The following is a 21,227-nucleotide window of genomic DNA, read 5'->3' as shown; positions in this document are numbered from 1 at the left end:
TTGCGAGCTAAAACATTTTAGCTCTCTGTATCCTTTGACTTCCATCCACAGCTCATCCCTTAGAGAAGTATGTGTTAACCACATAATCTGCATGTGTGAGGGGTGGTAATGATGTTAGAGGACCCTTCAGAAACACTCATTTGAACTACTATTAGTGTTGATCTCATTGTGGTTAATTGTGCTTTGTTTTGGAGTAAAATTCACAAGTAAATTAAAGTAACAGAAATCTGCAGACTTGCCTCAACAGACATTGTCTAAATCTGCAATCAGACAGACAGTAGCAGTGCCGGAATAACAAAAAGTTGACCCTTGATTAGGGATGGTAATTGGTAAAATTTGCTTATTGGTCTATTTCTTTACTGATCCCCTTATTGATTCCTGATCAAGTTTAGTCGAGCTGGCTGTAGCCTGAGATCTAGCTGTGGCAACTGTTTGTCTGTAATAATCTACAATGGATGAAATGAGAATATATTTGTACAGCATTTGTTTTCATTTACAGTAGTTTTTCTTAGTTAATGAAAAAAACATCTGCTAAGCCTGCCTGCGTGGCGCTAATGATATTACATAGCTGGAGAAGCTGTGCCAATTATAGGGCATTCCTGGAATTTTAGACCATGTTGCAGAGAAATATGTTTCAGCATATTGCTGGTGTTTCCACTCTAACTTTAAGGACTGTGCAGCTAGAGCTGTGGTCATCTTTCCAACAGCGTGGATGCATGACTTTGACATCACTGTTTTGTAATGCACAACTGTTAGAAAAACATGCCAGCATTCATAAGAGGAGTTGATCAGCTTGGAGGTGTATGATTCCAATGGATCGGACCATTCGGAACAGGAACTCAGTGGCTCCAGTTCTTGATTCCCATCCCTACAATTTCAAACTTTCCAGTTTGTGTAGTGTATCATATTATTACAAACTGTTTTTTACTGTTCTGCTGTCTGGTGAGCCTTCAGCTGCATTTATCTATTACTCAGTCACAGCCTTGCAGTTTTTTTTTTAATGCAGGGCTGTTTTCGGTCTGAACGCCCACTAACAGTAAAAGTCTGTTGCATTGATCTGACATTTTATTGCACTGTGAGAAAAGCTCAAGGTCACAGCCTTCAAAGAGAAGCCTCTGCACAGCCTTTAAAAAGGGATAAACAAGAAATAAATCCACAGTATTTGTGTATTACCATCTTATTTTTAAAGAATTAAGTGAAGAGCTTCAGGCTGATTTTGAATGATTTGGTGTTTTTCTTGGTATTTCTGCACTATATCTGAAAATTTGTTTTGGTGGTCTGGAAAACATGTCACTGCCTCCAAAAATTCCCGTATACTGAATATTTCATGAAGGCAGTGTGTAGAGTCCCAGTTTTTAATGAATGCTTGCTGAACCAGTGCTGCACTTCAGCTCCATTCCCAGGAGGAATTTCTTTGGAAAAACAAATGTTTTGCTCTGTTTTTAGGTATTTTACATGGAATGATAAGAGTAGACATGAGTTGCAATATATTAATTTGACATCTCTACATCTTTTGTCAGTACTAAACAAATGCTTCACAAGTATACAGTTTATCAGTTCCCAGGATTGTTGCAGCCTAAAATGCCTGATTTCACAGCAGCTTTTCTAAAAAAAAATATTTTTACATTTTTTGCAGTGAAATAGTAAGTGAAAGTTAAGGTGGCAAAAAGTTGTCTTTTTTGTGTAATTCATTAAAAATCAAAGGCAGCTTGTTCCAGGGAGAATAAAACCACACTCTCCTCTGAGTCTTTTAAGTAAACTTACAAAAAAGCCCCAGGATTACAAAAAAAATCCTACAAAAATGCTTATTTGTAAGTGAGGAAGTTCACCTGTGGGGTATTCCACAGTCAAAACAGACAACAGAAAATTATAAACTATAAAAGTGCACAGAGCATATAGCAGCGACAAACTTTGTGTCCTTTTCAGTACCGGTGAGATGTGCGAGGTTTATGTGGGGGGTGCTGTGATTGGTGGAACTCACAGGAAGCAACAGTGATTGGTCAAATTGGCAGAAAGGTTGTAGTAGTTGGAAATAATTGCAAGGTTGTGCAGAATTCATGGGGGTTGGTTGAATTTGCATGAATTGTTGCAATCACAGCATCACAACCTCCTGGAGGGACTGATATATCTACCATAATAAAATCATATAAATATCTCCTCTTAAAGGTTGGCTGTCACACTTAAAACTATATAAATCAGACTATTGGCCTCTTGTTGATAAAAACTTGTACATAATTCAATGTCATATCAACCTTTTTTTTAAAAAAAAAAGAAGTCATATAGATGGTTTAAGAGCACATGAGAGTGAGCTCATGTTATGATCATGGCTTTGCCAAATTCCAGCCTCTGTCTGAGCTGTCTCCCTGGCATCTAGGACACACATTACCATGGCAATCATACATCAGATACTCACTCTTTCTCTCTCAAAATTGCCTGCTGTCACAAGATGCCTCTAGTCTCATTTTCCTGCGACGCAGACCCGAAACAGAGGGAAAAGGGCCCCCTGCCTCCTGATGATAATGGATCCTAATTTGACTTAGATTATGATTTATCAGATGCTGCCGATGCTTCCGTCGGCCAGCATTATAGAGCTCTCCGAAAATGGGAACCATTACAAGTGAGACGTCCATTCGTCACTCCCCAGTCGCCATGACAGAGAGAAAGAGTGCCATGCGAGCTGGACCATGATGCCTGCCCCAGAAATTAGACTGCTCCAATTCGATTTCCTTTCTCTCTCTCAATGTCATTCTCTCCCCTCTCCCCTTGAGTTTTTCTCCCTGCCCTCCTTCCTCACCAGTCCAGGCCACACCAAAATCATCAGCCGGCGTCGAGAGATATGCATCAGTCAAACCCATACCTTTCTCACCAAAACTGGTATTGGAATTCTAATTTCGCCTCGCTCTACTTATTTCCTTCAGTGACAATCGCCTCAGCCCAAATGACTGTTATCTGACTGTTCCTTTCTCTGTCGCTTCCCTCATTTCCTTTTTCTGCCTTTAAAGGGTGATCCATTGTGCTGTCACAGAAGAGATGAATCCTTTCTGTGGTTGCTGTGAATAATGTGGCACTCACACTGTCCGCTTCCTAATGTACAGATCATTTTGGCATCAAGCAAATGTGGGCTGCATTGTGTAATTCAGTCTTTGATACATGCTAAGATAAATCACATTTTTGAGTCTTTCTGAATCCATGGATCTTATGTTTCCTATAGCTTCAAAATCATAATTAGCCATTGCAGTTATTTGTTTCCCCTGTATTCCCCCAATCTTAAATGTCCAATTCCCTTTGGGCTGCAGTCCTTGTCACTGATAAGTCTGCCATTGTCCTGGAGATTTTACGCCCTTTTCTCTTGCTATTTGGATTGCCTGGTTGAGCTGAATGTATTTTATATGGCATCTAAGTTTTCTTGGGTCTCTGTTTGACCATATCTGACTGACTTCAGGTCATTTTCATATCAAGTCGCATCTCTATGAAACTTCACAGTTTTCAGGTTTACCTGGAGGGTATAAAACTCTTGTAGTGGTGCCATTCAAGACTCTTGAAACCTTGGTGCTATCTAGACAAGCTCAACCATCATAGTCAAGGATACATCATCAACAGAGGGTGTTGCACAATGACCTGTAGAATAATTATGATATGTACATTCTGGTTCCAAAAGAAAACCAACTTTTCAGGTTTCAAACCAATTGATTTTTGGTGGAAATTCTCCAAATGGTTCAAAATTAGGTGTGTGAACTGGAACTTGGCCAGTTTCAGTTTGGTGGAAATGGCCTCTCAGGGGCTTCACATCAGACCCTGTAGTTCCATGCACCTCTGTGGAGGCTATGGTTGTTCTATTACTGATTACCAGTATTGGAAATGCCTCTATTACATCCTGAAATGCCACATCTGGTATCTATGAGTACATCTGATCCAATATCATGTAATTTATTAGCCCTGATATGCAACTCTGCTTCCTCCTAGCAGCATCTCGTATGGTAAATTATTTAAATCTGAACCAGGCTATACAACAGTGTTAGCAATTAAATCACATCAATATTTTTTTCCCATACCTGTACCAGATCAGTATTCAGTTATTTATATATATATAGTTATATATAGTAATTTATCCCTGAACTTCAAGAAAAAATACCAGTCAGGCTGACATTGACCAACAGTAGTCTACTAAACTTAAGTTAAAGAAAATAACTTATTACACAGTGTCTGAATTGAATGCAAGCATCAGTCAATCACTGTGCTTCACATGACATCTGATGCTCTCTGTCCACAATGACAGAGCAGACAGATGCTGTACCCACTCATGTAAAAAGTGGCTGAGCCTTTTACATTCCCATATTTAGATGTTTCCCTCCTGGAAACAGCATACAATATAACCAACAGCCTGTAGGTTGTTTATATCGATGGTCAATTGCCTTGATAAGCCAGCTCCCTAGTGGGCTCCTTCCAGCCAGCTGCCACCTTATTTATGTTAATGTAGTTTAATGAGGGGGTATTCAATTGATAATTCCTCCCATTTAAACTTAATGAATCAACATTTGAGTCAATGCAAGCAACAGGTTTAAATAGAAAACAGGGCATCTAACAAAAGTCCAGCTCATATTGGTGTATCACCCTGCACAGTGCTGAATAGCTTGTGGCTTGATGAAAGGTCTTCATGTTTCCTCGGTTTGGGTGGATTGCTTTTTGACAGGGTCTATTTTTTCTTTGCTCTCTTTTTGACCATCTGACTGTCATTAAGTCATTTTCATATCAATTCAATCAGTCATTTTCTTATCATTTGAAACTTATTTTTTGCAGTGACAGTTTTCAGGTTTACCTGTGGAGGCCGTTACTCTCACAGACCATTTACACCAACATGGAACTGTCCCCATTCCTGTTTCGCAGCTCATTTTTAATAATTTGCATAATTTCCACCAAAATGGTTTGGAACCTGAATATTGGGTTGTCAGCCTGGAAAGTTGGTTCCTAGTTTAAATCAGCAAGTTGCGCTGCTCAGTGCTGCATTGCTTGCAGCTGGTTTGGACAGTCACATAGGAAACAGTGCACGCTCACCCGCATTGCATTCAGTTAGGCCACTGTGTTGGTCAACTCTTGTCTTGTCTTGATTGTTATGATGTGCTACATTTAATATGACGTTAAACCTGCGGCTTGGGTCTCCTGCATCCTGAGAAACACTGCTAAACCTGAAATAATTTACTCCATTCTTTCCTCAACCATTAAAACAAAGACAGAATCTCTGAGTGAAACTCTGTGATGCTCTGCCAGCATGAAAAGACAAGAGCCAAAGAACTTGTGCAAATGTAGTTTCTGATTCAGACTGAACTTTATTCATGAGTATGAAAAAGTCGGGCCTTGTTATCAATGTTTAGTTTAGCTGAGACCTCATAAAAATGTAAAAAAGAAAGTTGGACTCTTTAATGCCTCCCTAATCCACTGCTGATAAGACTGCACACTCACCCTGCTGGTTTGAAAATCCTCTCCTCTTCCCCTCACACTTTCATCTCACACTTTGCGTCCTCAAACTCTGCCAGTAATTTGCACAACCTGTAGGAAAACACAGCTCTTGTGGGCACAGGCAGGTTGAAACTAGTTTTCGCTTCTCTACAGAGTTGTTAAAGCACCACTACAAGTTAATGGGCTAGAAGAGCCTACTTTATGGCCATGTTGACACAGAAAGGAATAATTAGTAGGGTGCGATGCTGGCTGTGGTAAAGCCATTAACTCAGAAGACCCTTTATCCAAACCTTGTTGCCTGGTTACAGTTTCCCCAGGTGACTGACTGTGCTGAATCATGGTGATTGGCTATGAATCATAAAGACTAGTGGCCTGCAAGCATTAGTTATGATTGGTGGGATCATAATGGCATTGTGAAGCTCAGATGTATTACAGTAAGTGGCTTATCTGACAGCACAGATCTGTCCATTGACTGATTGAACGGTGTGGTGTGATAGATGCCATCTCACTTTAACCCTCAAGTCAGTGTCGGTGTGTGAAGGGGAGAGAGCAATGAAGCAACGTACAATAGAGACAGAGCAAGTGTGTTGTGTGTTTGTATCTGTGTGTGAGATGAATAGAAAGAAAGACGGAGAAAGACGACCGAAAGCTGAAAGTGCAGCAAATATCCTGTTCAGTATTCAGTACAGTGAGCAGTTTGGGACTTCTCAACCCAAAAGAGACAAAAGAAAGAAAAAGTTAAAATTATCAATTTATTTGTGAAAACATTTGTTTTATAGATGCTTGACTTTCATCCTCCATCACATCGTCATCCTGTTCTACCTGCTTGCTTTTAATATGCTTCCCTACACAGAGGAGATCATCATCTGTCAGTGATAGATGAGATTAGACACTGTTTTGTCACGTTATGTCAAAGCAGTACAACTGTGATGGCAATTTAGATTTGGAGCCGGTGTTAACGTGGATAACAGCAAACACCCATTTGCCTATTTAGCATTTCAACATAAGGGTAGGAGGAATGAGTGACAACTTTGCAATTGCAGCTTGTGTTTTATAAGGAAAAACAATATCCTAGATGAAGAACGTTAAAGCAAAGAAATGCAAATAAATGCATGAGATTGCAATAGTTTGTAATCTCTGTACTAATGCAAGGGAAATTTGACTTAAAAAAGGTAAAAAAAAAATGTTAGAGTAATAATAGTGATGAAAGTAAACAACAACTCCCTGTTCCTTGAGGACAAAATTTATAATTTCTTCCAAATTGGCCTAGATGAGGTTTGCTGTGTTGACCTTACTAAAACTACTTGTTTAAGGTTATGAAAACACTGGTGTCATGGTTGATAGAAGTCAGTGCTGACTGTAGATAGGACAGTAGGATATAAATCGCAGTCTGTGGTGTCAAAGTTGGAGTCATTGTTCTTCCAACCATCCACTGTGACATTTTCCCAGTTTGCTGCTCTAAAGTCAGTCTACTTCTTCCTTGTCAATGCAGAGAGCGCAGTCATACACTCAGGGAGATCATTTATCAGAAAAGCATAAAAAAAAACTGTGACTAAGTGAAAATAGTCACACGGCAGCTTTTTTGTCCCTCTTTATTGCTGAAGGTGGGACCCAGGTATAAAAAACCAAAATCTCTGTAGAGTGGAGGTTGTGGTGCATGATGATGTGGTAAATGAATTTATTAAACATAGTTCTCGAACATCATGGTTCAAGTCCTGGCCTGGGAGACTGGGGTTTAAGTCCTGTGTGAAACTAGAAATCAGTGTTTGCTTTTAACTTTAAGACTTTGTTGACTTATTATTTTCAGTTTTTAAATTGATAGCTTCAGTTTTCACATGCAGTTTGATTAGGTTTAGAGTGCAGATAGCATGGTTGAGTATGGACACATGGGTACTTGTCTCTGCTATGCTAGGTTATATACACCTGGGTGTAAATAGCCACTTTGGCTTTTCTACCCTGGGTGTAAATAGCATTGTTGATTACTGAAATCGAGGTGCTAATAGCATCTACCCTTAGATATTTGAACAAATGACCAATCCTGGTCCTTTTTCTGGTGAGGAAAATGCTTATTCCATAGTAGCCCATGTTACTGTACCAACACTAATGCATCAATACTGTGGAGCTGATTCTGCTGATGTCATCAACTTCAACAACTGACTGTTTACTTAGAATAATATATTTTTAAATCGTCTGTATAACATAGATGCGTGGCAGAGTGCTGTTCTACAGTAAATCTGATCTTATAGTATTTTCCGTTTAAGGCCGTGAGATTAGATCGAACGCAATCTCTCCTCATTTTAATCTTGACATGAAGTTCAATCTCAGAATACATTATAAAGAACGTGTTGAAAGCATCTGCGATGAAATGGGATGGGAGCTCCTGCTAAACCACATGTGAAATGCCCCTGCAGATATTACAGTGACATATTCAAATGTGGCTCCAGTGCACAATCCGATGGGGATTTGAGTAATGAAACTTAAATGGCCCACATAGGACAGCGTGCTCCCCACCTTCGTTAAAAGTAGGGCAGGATTACAGATATCAGGAACGCAGTCCAATTTATTTGCTTGTAACCAAGCAGGCCGGCATCGATACGCTGATCTGTGCAAGCATGAAATTGGCCCATGAATTAAAAGGAGGCATTTTGCTGTGTGCCACACCATTATTGCCTCCGGTGGCGCCATAGCTTGAAATCCTACACCAGTTACACATCTTGTTTTAAATGCATGTGTGTGTGTGTATGTATGCATACATTAATATCAGTCAAATATTATATTACCATCACTGACATTTCTGACCAGCAGAGCTCCTGGAAAAATAGAGATGCCCTATAAAACTGAAAACCAATTAAATTCAATCCGTTCCGTCGATGGATTCCAGTGTTTACTGTCTGCTTTGCACAAGTGTTGACACCCTGTGGGATTGCTGAGGCTCAGAATGAATGCTACTGTAAGTCGCTGGACCGGATCTGTGTGAGGATTCATGCACTGCACAAAATTAATCGTTTTTTTTTTTTTTTTTTTAAATTGGCTTACTGTTAGATTGAGAAAAACAAGTGAATTGTTTCTCTCCAAAATACTATATATTCCTCATGGGATGAAATGCAGTTGAAAGTGCAGAAATGAGGTTATTTAGCAGTGTGTTAGATGATTTTAAACCTAAAGCAACAATATGAAGCAGCTGCACGTCCAAAAGTAAGTTGCAGTCCAAATAGTGAGTTGGAAGCATAGACAGTATATTAAATAGGATGAACCCCTATTCAAGTCCATTGTCCTGAAAACAAAAGCCCACTGCTCTAAAGGTACAGGCTCTGCAGTTGTCGTTTAATGGCTGAAATCACAATATGGCCAAGTGCATTATCCAAATCACAAAAGCTGCAGTTTTTTAAAAAAGGAAAAATGTGTGACAAAACAGCATTATAATGAAGAACTGTAATTCTGCAGAGATGCCAGATGTAAGAAAATGTTTGTTTAGTAAAGCCTACAAATGTCACATTATCATGTTTTTAATAGTTTTTATCAATAAAACTGTAAATTCTGATGCAAAAATTATCATTCCCACTCATCGTGAATCATATTGCACTTGTAATATCTGTCATAATAATTGCAATGATTTTTTTTTACTGTATTGTTCAGTCGTAATTCCTGTATTTACAAGTCCGATGACTCAACACACATTACCTTGGATCATGATGACTCATGTCTATATTCAAATCAACCTACACTTCTCTGCAGAGCTACGGTTGTTGTTAACGCTGCCTAGTGACTGTTCCCTCCTACTGCAGCATTTCACCACCTCAACTAAAGTGCCATATTTCGCTCCTGATCAACACACACACACACACACACAAAGACGCACTCAGCCACTGAGCTTGGCACGGCATGTCGGCACCACGCCAGTGCTGCGCCCTCTGAGAGGAGAGCAGTTTGATCCAAGCCGGGCCATGGACATGCAGATTGTGTCTGATTCGGCCTGGGTTACAGAACGTGTTAGCGAGATTCATTAGCCTCTTAACTTCCCTGTCAGCACAGGCTCTTACATGGAATAGGAAATTCTGCTTGGCTGTTTATCTTCCTTTGCATACAAACTGATTTGTTTGCGCTGTTTATCAACATGCAGTCCCACTTTATTCTTACTTAGTCAATTGGCGTGATGAGGCAAATGCCAGGGATTTGATAATGAGTTGCTAAGTGTGGAGATATTGTATCGATTGGCATCTAATTGCTATGTTTCTGCAGATCAATTTGCCTCTATCAGTGTCTCAGGGTTAAGCCCATGTAATCCAGAGTAAAAGCAAGATCGGGTTAATAAGAGCCTAAATGGCCTCAGACACAACAGACGCAGTGGCCTCTTGGCCCCTCTAATCTCTCTACTGCATCAACACACACCAGTGACGCTGTGAGTAGTCAAGCAGCTGAGTTAATCCTTTTTTAACCTTTATATGTCCGAGAGAGATCAACTGAACATGCCTGCTCTTTTTCAGCAAGTCACTCATGTACTGGTAACGGTGATTTTCATTTCACTTTATTAATCTGCCTATCATTTTCATAATGAATCTTGGGCTGCAATTACTTTCATTATTGATTCATCCATTTATTTTCTCAATTAATTGATTAGTTGTTTGGTCTATGAAATGTCAATTAGTGGTTCCTTTGAATGTCTCTTGTCCCCAACACAAAGATATTCAGTTCGCTTTCATAGAAGACTAAAGAAACCGGAAAATATTCACATTTGAGAACCTGAAATTAGAGAGTTTGGACATTTTTTCTTTAAAAAAAAATTCTCAAAATGATTGATCAGTTAATAGTTGGTATTTGATTTAATAATTGATAATAAATTGCTCGCTTTGTCATTGCAACTCTAGATCAACTGATTAAATGTTAAGTCTATAAAGTGTCAAAAATGCTCATCAGAGGCCAAAAGGACATTTTCAAATTGCATCTTTTGTCCAACAGACAGTCTCAACCCAAAGACTCAAATGACAAAGAAGAACAGCAAATCCTCGCATTTAAGAAGCTAAAACCAACAAATGTTTGAAATTCCCAATTTCCAGATGGCTGATCTGTCACTGAACAATGATCTGGATATTAAATTTAAACCAGCAGAAACTAGTTTTTTGTTTGTTTGCTTTTTATCTAATTAGTGTTTTGTAATTTGTGTCACGCACATGCACAAATGCCTGGCCCACATCAGCTTATTAGACACCAATTATGCAGTCGCAGTGGTGTAACAACACTTATTAAACTTCTTAAAGAATTATATTTTAAGCAGTAAAATTGTCTCCTCTCTGAAGCTCTACAAGTAAAATATGCCACAATAAAGGCTCCCATCCTAACACACAACCCAAGTCTTTTATCATCATCCAACTAGAAGAAGTCTGCAGACTTTTTATTTAAAAAATATAGCCGTTAAATCATCACAAAAAGCACATTAAAAACATAAAATGGAATTCATCTTAAGTCTAACAGTCAAATGACTGAACTACGCCTTTCCTCTTAAGGGAGCATATTAAACCTACCTATTTCCTGTGTGTACTTTAATATAACTGTAGGCATAGATTTTTGTTTAAATTCTGCTTCAGATAAGGTTCACAGGGTTTCCGCAGGTCCTTAAAAAGTCTCAAATCCAATCATCTGTTAATTTTAAGCCTTATAATGCATATGCAAACTTACGCAATGCAAGTTGTATTAACTTCAGTCTCACTTTTAAATATGTTCTGGGGAAAAAAGTTGTATTGATCAAGCTGTAACAGCTACAAAATGAAACCAACATGGACACTGATTTTCCTTCATTCCCTTGATACTGTGTTTTTTGCCAGTATGGATGTGGAATAAGTCTTAAATGACATTCATAATGGTCTTCAAAGAATTTTAACTTATAGAAACCTGCAAAAATCCTGGTTCAACACTACTGAATCATCTGAGACAGTTTGTTTTTACCACGCATCATTATTCTTTATAAATGTAGAACAAATTGTGCTCTGTCACAAATATCACACTGTAATCTCTTTCGAATATAGTAAAAAGGTAAATGAATCATAAAATAAAGATTTCACTTCACTTGTCCGAGGACGTCCATGCAAAATGTCTCTAGTGAAGATCTTTCCGCTATTCATCTGTTACTAACAGCAGCAACATCTACCCCGGATTCATAAAAATGTGTGCTTGTTTGGGGAAGCAGGCTCATCTTTGCTGCAGGAGATAACGGGGACTCTGCCTTGCAGCAGCTCACAGATGGAGCGTTAGCCGTTAGCACCAGTTAGCAAGGGCATCCGTTTTCCTCAAAGTTGCCTGTGAGCTTTCGATCAATAGACCTGGATTATCATCTTCAGCATCTCGGTTCATTTTTCACAGCAGAGAAAGGCTCCACCAGCTGCTCTCTCTTTGTCAGAGGATGTAGAGCCTAGTTCCCCCCCATCTGATAAGATTACAGAACCTAACCGCCACAGCTGCTGCGTTCAGGGCGAACACGTACTCACGACATGCGCTGTTTTCTTACGATGCATATCGCTACATCAGTAAATGTTTATTTAACAGGCTGGCAGACTAGTCAGTACAACAGTCACATTCGAGATGGGAATCCCATGACTACCCATGTTTAATTAAATGTTTAATTAAGACGGTGGCTTTTAATTAAAAAGTTGATTATTATGAAATAAGGATTATTGGCAAATGAAATAGATAGGATATCACAGAATACAATCCATTTATTATTAAGACCGAGGTGTGATTTTATTTGAATCAGCTACTGTTAATTTGCATTAGGGCAAAATGCCCTTTAATTTAGTGAAGAAATAGACTGATAAGATTTAAGAAACACTGACTTGGCTGGCTTTGTTAATAGTCCTTCACACAGCGCTGCACGTTTGCAGCATGCTTGGGGTGTTTCTTTCAACTGTGACTTTGAAGTGTGAACCAACAATGCTGCTCTTGTACCGTCAAGGTCACCCCACTTATAACCACTCGCCACGAGGGCCCTCGTCACGAAACAGACACAAAATCCACTTGAATCTCTCCACCTTGCGGGCCTCGGCACTTCGCTGATGGTCTTTGTGGGCCAGCTGGTGGCTAGTGCAGTTGAATACAGCTGTTTCTCTTTTTTTTTTAACTGCCCAAAACCATGCCGACACCCTCTGCATTCATTTCAAGGGCACATTGATCTGCTGAAAGTCACCAAGTCCTCTAAAGGAGTGCACGGTTGTTAAATTTATGCCCATGTGCAGTTGGTGGTAGGTCTGAAAGATGCTCCTATAGGCATGGGAAGAGCAGCCCGTCTGAATGAGGCCATTCATTTCTAATCCACAGGATTAGGACGCTGTTCATCAGCTGCCTCTGTCACTTACTTTGCATCGCCCCATAGAGGCCTTCCCTCTAACTATTGGCTTGCTTTGATTGGGATCCGTGAAAGCAGCGTCACTGTCAGTGGGGATTTTGAAGTGACAGCACAGATCTGATAAATCCTATTAGTTTGGAGTTAGGTCCAATTTGGACCTCTTCTTCTTCTATGTCAAATGGAGCAAAGACTTCCAGTGGCTGTCTTTAATTGCTTCGATCTCACTCTCAAAGCTTTGTCTTTTAAAATCTGTGTTTTTCTGTGCATATAGTGGGTTTGTGGTTCAGAGATTGAAGTGTGGCCACAATGCAGACCTGGAATCCTCAAAAAGCGCCCTCTATTCCAAACTCAAATTATTCCTGTTTATTACAGCTGTAGGTCTTATACTCCTGGTCATCACTCTTACCATAAATAGAGACATTGTTAAGTTAATTGCTGAGATCTAGGATCATGGAAACATCACTCAAAAGAAGTCCAACATGGCAAGAAGAACAGTAAAGGGACAGTTCACCCCAAACTAAAAAATACATATTTTTCCTTTTACCTGTAGTGCTGTTTATCCATCTAGTTCATTTTGGCGTGAGATGCAGAGTTTTGGAGATATTGGCCATAAAAATGTTGGCCTTCTCATTAGTATAATGGAGCTAAATGACACTCAGTTTGTGCCACTCAAAGCACCAAAAAAAAAATAAATAAATAAATACATTTTGAAAAACTCAACAGGAATGTCTCTTTCCATGACCTGGTTACTTAAGATAATCCATAGACCTTGTTAAGAGCAGTTTCATGTAGGAATTACTTTCTTTCTGCTAGGGCCTGACCAGTACAGGATTTTTGGAGGCTGGTGTCAGTGATCATGTAAAAAATAATGTCAGTGTAACAGGAAAATAGGCCTAGAATCCAACACAAGATAAGTAACAGACATGGCCAATTTGAAATGACTCTGTGAAGTTTAGTTTCATATTGCATTGAAATCACTTTTACTGCCAAAGAAACTCAGGAGCACAACTTCAGTATCTTTCAGGTTTTGCACCAAATCACCTGTTAAGTATGTAAATTTTGGGTACTATTCAAGAGAATGCAGACATCTCTCAAGAATTCACACCAAAACGGTTTAGATGGATCCTACAGGACAAAGGAAAAATATTTTTTTTTTTATTTTGGTGTGAACTTTCCCTTTAACGCGTCTTCAGAGCAGCCAGTTTGCTAAAATCTATCTTATTCTCAAAGCAATCGTTCGGTTTCTCCATGCTGCATCAGAACATAGTGCATGTGCGCCATTCTGAAGTCAAAGTCTGCCCACAATGCAGACGTTACATCTTCTCAAAGCTCCCTCCTTCCCAGGCTTAAGACCCAGACAGACAGCTTTTGAGGAGGCACGCCCGACCATGAAAGGCAGGGTGCATCTCAGCGTAAACAGTTTTGCTGGCAGCCCAGTCAGCAAGCCACAGTCCTGTTATTGAGTCCCAGAGACACTCCACTCAACAAAGCCACACTGTGACCTTTCAGACCCATACAGCAGTGCCAGATATTGAGTGAGCCTGTCCAGAGGATGAAGCTCATCTCAGACTAAATCTCAGCCCGCTGTTCTTCGCTGTCTCCGGGGTTTTTTGGCAGTACAGTTGTATTGGAGTGTTGCTCTTTCTTTGATTGATTTACAGTGTTTTGTCAGACTGGAGGATTGGAGATCTTTGATCCCTTTATTTGAGTTTCTCTTCCACTCAGTCTCTGGGGCAGGATTCCAGGATATAGGATGGGTCTATAGGTTGCCTTAATGATGATATACTTTTGATTACAGGGTTGAGGGACTATCTCGGGAGAGGGAACACTGGACTTGAATTCTGAGTGAAATACTGTGCTGCAAAGGGGAAAAAATGAGACAGGCAAGATTAAAAAAAAATAAATAAATACATAAAATAAAAAATAGCCAAGAACAATTTCTTTTGTGTGAGTTTTGAGATTTAAGTCAAAATATTGAGAATAAAGTCAAAATATTGAAAATAAGTGGAAATGGTATCTCATGGTATTTTAAGTTTATTCTCAAAATGAAAAAAGAAAAAACGTTGCATTTTGAGAATAAGGTTGAACTTTCAGTGTCGGTTCCAAGAATAAGAAAATATCAATCAGAGGAGGAATCTTTTTTTGTGTTTGGAGCATAAAGTCAAAATATTGAGAATAAATCATTAATGAGAATAATGTCAAAATGTGGAGAATCAGTGAAAATGCCATCACAACAGTTTCTCAAAAGTTTGACTTTATTTTTTGTATTTGTGAGAACAAAGTTGAAATGTTGAGAATAAGTTGGAAAAAGTATCTCAATATTTCCACTTTATGCCCAAAATGCAAAAAAGATTTTTTTTAAATCTTTTCAAATGTCTGGCACTAATACTGAAAGTCAGACTTTATTGTCGAACTTTATTTTTTTGCATTTTGCAAATTAAGTCGCAATGTTGACAGTAAAGTCAAAATGTTGAAATTTCAACTTTATTCACTTTTTTACACTTTTTTTTCTTATGCCTAGCACGAATACTGAAAGTTGAACTTTATTCTTGACATTTCCACTTTATTCTTTTACATTTTGAGATAAAGTCAAAATGTTGAGAAGAAATCAAAACTTTATTCTCAAATTTAAGAAAAAAAAATCACATCTTTTGCTCATTTCTTGGCCCTAATACTATTTACTAATCCGTAGTGGACAGACTTCATTGATAGCAAACATATTCTCATCTTTCTGATGTTTTTGTTTCTACTAGTGGACACATCTGTTTACAGGTTCCTCACTATCAGATATGAGCCTTTCTTTTGAAGCTGGCATTCACTGAGGCCTTGACCCATAGCTAGAGGGTCACACATGTACGGCCTATCAGGTCAGCTGTCTTCTGAAGAGGCCAAGTGGCTGTGTTACATATCATGGAGATTAGCACGATCACATATGACAGGTTCCCGGTCTTTTACAAGGCTGACTGGCTCTGACTGGCTTTTCCGTTGTGTGCGTCTGGAGTTAATAGCTGGCTAGGTTGGTGGTGCTGCTGTGTTTTAGGTTATTGCATTATAAATAAACTTATCTGGTTGTTTCATAATGGATGAAATGAGTTTAGGCAGTTATTGCACTAATATATCTAGATGTGTGTGTAGACGTCATAAAGATTAAGTGATATTCTGGTCTGTTTAAACAGTGCGGTTACTGTCAGAACCTAGCTAATGTGTCTCTTTTTTTTAGCACATGCAAAAACATCATCTGTATTTTTGTGTGTGCATTTTAATCTTAACCCTTTACAAAAACAATTCTGAATTTTTATGCTGACCTTAAAGTTTTCCTTTATAAGCAGAAAAGGTTTGCAAAAAACAAACTTAGGGAGCTTTGGGACTGGAAAGAGTTGCAGGTTTGACCTTTCTGAGTTTTTAGAGATAAGATAGTACCCAGTAATTTCCTGGCAAAGCTAGAAAGTTGAAAAGTAAAGCTCGGAGTCAACGTTCCCCCCGCTGGTCCTTCATTCACTGACCCTGACACTTTTATTCACACACACTGCTTGAGAGAGAAAATGTGTTAATTACTTTCCCCAGTTGGAGGCCATATATATTTAACACTAACCTTTCCTCTCCTTTGTATGTATGTGTCCTATATTTCTCTTCATTCATTAGCTGAGGAACTAGTAGCAACTTCTCTTTGTGGAAAACCTCTGTCGATGTTCCCTTAAAAATAAAAATTAAAAATTGATTAATAAACCTATACTAAAGCTGAATGGATGTCAACAATAAAAAGATTTTATATATCATGTGTGGTGAAGTCTGAGTGAAGACTATGATGAAAAAGGCTCAGTATTGCCAAAACTATGACAATAAACTACAGGAAGAGATATGTGGCAAATATGTGTCTGTATAACAGTTACTAAGAGTTTTATTCATCTCTAGGAGCTCTGATTTTCATCATTTAATGACTAAAGCTGGTCTTACATTTTCCATGTCTGCAAATGTCCAAGGTTTTTATCATCACAGGGTGTTAAGTTTAGCTTCTGTATGGACATCAACTGTATGTACCCACAGTTTGTTGTGACCAAGTGGACTTATCCGTGCAGCTAGAACTGTGATCCTGTAGATGCCAGTGCCAATGTCTGTGTATAATGCATCCTCCAAATGGACTCCAGAAAGTAGTGTAAACAGAACTACTACATGTCTGTGGTGTCAGCAGCTAACCTTGTATCCATCCACTCAGGATTAGGTTTGACATGCATTTTTTCTTTGTTTTCTTTTTTTTTTTTTCTTTTTTTTTTTTTGATACCTGAAAGATTTTTTTAAGACACTGAACAGAATACCCAACTATCTAAACTAATTTACTACTTTTATAATGTTTAGACCAGGGGTTGCAACATTTACTATCAAAAGATCTATTTTTTGCCAAAAGACTATCAAAAATTTTATCTGGTATCTCCTCAGAGACTTTTTTTTTTATTGATTTAGCATCCATACTCCGCTTAAGGAGATTCAAGTCTATCCACCAGCAAAATTTAGAGTAAAATGCGCTAAGCCATATATGTAGGCTACGACACACATTTTAGTTGAAGATATATTAAAACATTTTTTGGATTCGGTGTAAAGGCCAGGCATTTTTACAGTTGTACAAGTCAGGATAGGTATTTACTATAGGTTGTAGACCCTACAACAAATAAAGGTTTAAATGTTTTTTTTTAAAATGTGTTATTCATTTCCATATAATTTATTGGTAACACTCAAGGAGCCGCTGGAGAGAGGCAAAAGAGCTGCTCTGATTTAGACAATCAGAAAAAGTACATTCAATATTCAAATGTCAAAGAGATTCATAACAGCCTTGGATATACAAGTGATCGGTTTCAGAACTTAATCAAAATAGCTTTAATTGCCATGTACACCAAATGTATGTATGTTTTTGACATTTGAGCAAAGACATTTTGACAAGTTACATTCTGACAACCAGTTAAATCTCTATAATTTCTCATATTTAAAACTCAGGTAGGAGGTTTATTTTTAGTGGCACTGGGCAAAACTTCTATAATAACCTTTAAAGCAAAACATAATTAAAGGGATCTGAGAGAAAACTAGACTTCTGCTCTTCCTTTTTGCTTTAGAAACTTTATTCTGTGACAAGAGACTTTGGCCTATCACAGATTGTTCAGATAGTTAACTGTTGAGTCGCATTCCCAAAATGGCTGTATTTGACGATCTGGAAATAAGATTCAACAATCAACCATCTTTCTGCAGATTTTCTTACTGAACCCATAGTCAGTGCACATTTTAGATGCCATAATATCTGATATGGTTACAGTTGTTGAGCAAATAGTATGAATGACGGGTTGTGCATTAGTTCAGTGTACCATGAGAGCGCTCCACTGAAGGCAGCATTGTTTGATGTTAGCACCGCAGGGCTGCAACAGACAATGGCAGCGCAATATGAACGATATGAGGCCAGGAGGGGTTGGGGGAGGTGGTGTGTGTTGTGTTGTGGTACTGCTCACCGTTCACCACTAGTCTTTGTTCATTGTTATGAATAATACATCAGAGGAACATTAGTTTGATTCATATTGCTGTTGGCTCTGCTGTAAGTCCGCTCTTGGCTCTGCCCTCACTTATCATGTTTTATGTTTTATCTGGGTTGGGTTTCTCAGTATCAACAGTGCATTTGATCAGTTCATGGATAAAGCGTGTCGGTCTTTATAAAAACTTCATCCTGCAGGCCTTTTCCGCCTGTGCTGATGAAACCAGGTCACTTGTTCACAATGGACCTCACACCACTCATCCATCTTTCCCCCCTCTTTTCTCTCTCCCCAGTAACCGGCTAGCCCCTAGCAACCACGACCGGATACAGAGGCTGAGGCAGGAGTTCCAGCAGTCCCAGAACGTCCCGGACGATCCCGATGACCGCAGGAGAACCTACAGCTTCGAGCAGCCCTGGGTGAGTGTCTGAAATGACCGGAGCCTGTAACTCAAGTCCACTGTCGGCCAGAGAAGATGGCCTGACTGTGAGACAGTTAATGTCAAGAAATGACCTCTAGCAGACCAAGACTCTGGACATGTGACTTCAGATGCTAGCCTGAGGAGAATGCTAACCGTGTTAGCACCCAACCGTACCTGTGGCTAACTGGAGTATGGTGCTAACCGTCACTAACCCCACTACCACCCGCCATGAACAAGACTGATGATATCACCCTGTCCGCACCTTAGGATTAACCTCCATGGGCCTTCATGGCTAGTTATGCTAACGCTAACACCCCCTCACCCACCTGCATGCAGGAGTTTGCACACCTCCTGACGAAACCATCACTAACCCCACCCACTTGTCACAACCTCCTCTACTCATCCATCGTCCCTGTTTCTGTCTGTCAGTCATCCCCATGGACCCGCCCACCACCTCATGGACTTGGGTTTGTCTTCACTTTGTCTCATGTGTAAACCCTTTGTTTAACTGTGCCTTTTTTCAGTTTAAAGGTGAGGCTGTGTACATTTTAACTGGGATTTATTTAATACAAAGCTCCATTGGCTGAGATTAGGGATAATTAGTGCATTCTGAAGCAACAAGGGGTAATAATAAGCGAACAAAATCTGAATGCCTTCAAAGTTTTTTGGGGTGATGAAATCGCTTGTCATATTTTTAGTATTTATTTTAGTCCTCCCTGCTTCCTTGCACCGCAACCCAAGTGTACTTGGTTTACATGATTTTGAATAACGAATAATGATTATATGAACACTCAGCTGTAGCAGATTTTAAATCTTGAAGATAAGATTTTACTACTTTTTTCTAGCATCTCTGTGTAATGTGTATTATGTTATTGTTTTAAGCACTAAAGCAGTAATTTTCACCACATTCCTTCATCTAGCTCGAGACAAGACACATTTCTGTTTATTTCACACATTTTCTATCCCAACATATTCTGATGTAAACACATCCTGACACAATGCATGAATATATGCTGTGGTAATAGGTAGCACAAATGTGTGTTGTCTCAAACTAGACATCAGGTGTGTTGTAAATTACATCCCTTACAACAAATAATATGAATCGTCCTTGTTGGTTGTTTGTCTACACAGGGTCATTTTGCACACACAGCTGTGTTTTTGTACATATTTGTATCTACTCTTTTTACTGCTGGTGTCTACACTATTACTACTAGCTTTGCTCAGTTTTTGGTGTGCAATGGGAGAATTTGGTCCTATGATTTATAATTTGAAATGAAATGATAAAGTGAGAGCTCACAAACCAAATCATCTGTGCGCTGGCCTTTTTTTCTCTAGCTGATAAATCCAATAAAAATGTATAGTTTTGCTTTGCATTTGACAGTATGAGGTAGAGTCATGCATTTAATGGGTTCGACTGGTGGACTGGTTGCACATTCCAGCTGGCATTGTACGGCAAAAGCAGGACAGTGTGGGAAAGAAGAGCGCAGGTCACTTCTCCCTTTGTCTCTAAACAGCCAAGCATGCTCTCAATTAAAGAGCTCAACAATACTCCTGTATTATGTTTGTTTACATCAACTGCAGCACATCCGCTTTTGTCTCATTTTCCCATGAAAATTCAGTATTAGATAACCCACACTCTAAAAGTTAAAGATTCCCTGGATTCCAAAGAGACATTTCATTTTTCTTTACATTTTCTCCAGTAAAGATTTTGCTTCCACTTTTAGCTCCTCCTTTATCTTAGTTTGTTGCAAATGTGGGCCTCTTAACTCTGTACGGTCATGTCAACAACTCTGCAAAAGGTCTTACGAGAGTGATCAGTTTAACCCAAACAGTGATCTTTCCCTAACCATAAAGTGTTATTTGTCCCTAAACCTAAGCATATCTTACCACAGCATTGCCACATTAATAAAACATAATTAGTTTGTACAGTTTGCTCAACAAAGAAACAATGCACACAAATGTTGCAAATGTAGAGTTACCATAAACACACAACACCTCTGCAGATATAAACAACTCATCCTAAGGTAACGAAAAACACAGCGATTCATATTTTCAGATCATTGTACACTTATAAAAACATAATTGAATATTGTATTCCATTCCTGCCCCTAATTTTACATGCTGGACCTTCACTGCTAAATTATTTTACGCCAATTTCCAGCCACATTGATTGGGGGAACTGCCATTTTCAGTCTGAGGAACCCTCCAGTGGTCCTTTTAAAGCCCCTTTACTTGTCAGTGTGCAGCTCACACTCTCACTTGCTATAGTAATTGCCTGTTATTAGACTCATGCCCCGGCCATACTGGTGGGCCATATGGAAAACAGGAGAATGTGTCTTTGAAATTCAATTACCTTCCCCATGCATATATTACATTTTGTTGCTTCATCTGAGTGATGTGCTGCAAACCTCAAGGAGCCAGCGTCCTTTTTCTTAATTCACCTACAGCTGCCCCACTTACAGTCTATGCCAGGACAACGCTGTGGATGTGCACAAAAATTATTGTATGAATC

General features: G+C 39.0%; 1 protein-coding gene across 9 annotated transcripts in view; it reads left to right on the top strand.

Annotated features, from left to right (window-relative positions):
- LOC146318052 (partitioning defective 3 homolog) overlaps nt 1-21,227 on the top strand; it is a 307,847-nt gene that overhangs the window by 272,293 nt on the left and 14,327 nt on the right. For all 9 annotated transcript variants that reach the window (XM_084731436.1, XM_084731432.1, XM_084731434.1 and 6 more), the window contains one exon: nt 18,590-18,713. In XM_084731436.1, coding sequence (XP_084587562.1) covers nt 18,590-18,713 — 124 coding nt within the window. The remainder of the gene's footprint in view (nt 1-18,589; nt 18,714-21,227) is intronic.

The sequence above is a fragment of the Lutjanus erythropterus genome, chromosome 12 (assembly GCF_056507025.1).
Source record: "Lutjanus erythropterus isolate fLutEry1 chromosome 12, fLutEry1.hap2, whole genome shotgun sequence".
Classification (NCBI taxonomy): domain Eukaryota; kingdom Metazoa; phylum Chordata; class Actinopteri; order Lutjaniformes; family Lutjanidae; genus Lutjanus; species Lutjanus erythropterus.
Note: the sequence above shows the minus strand (reverse complement) of the source record. Positions and strands in the feature narration are given on the sequence as shown.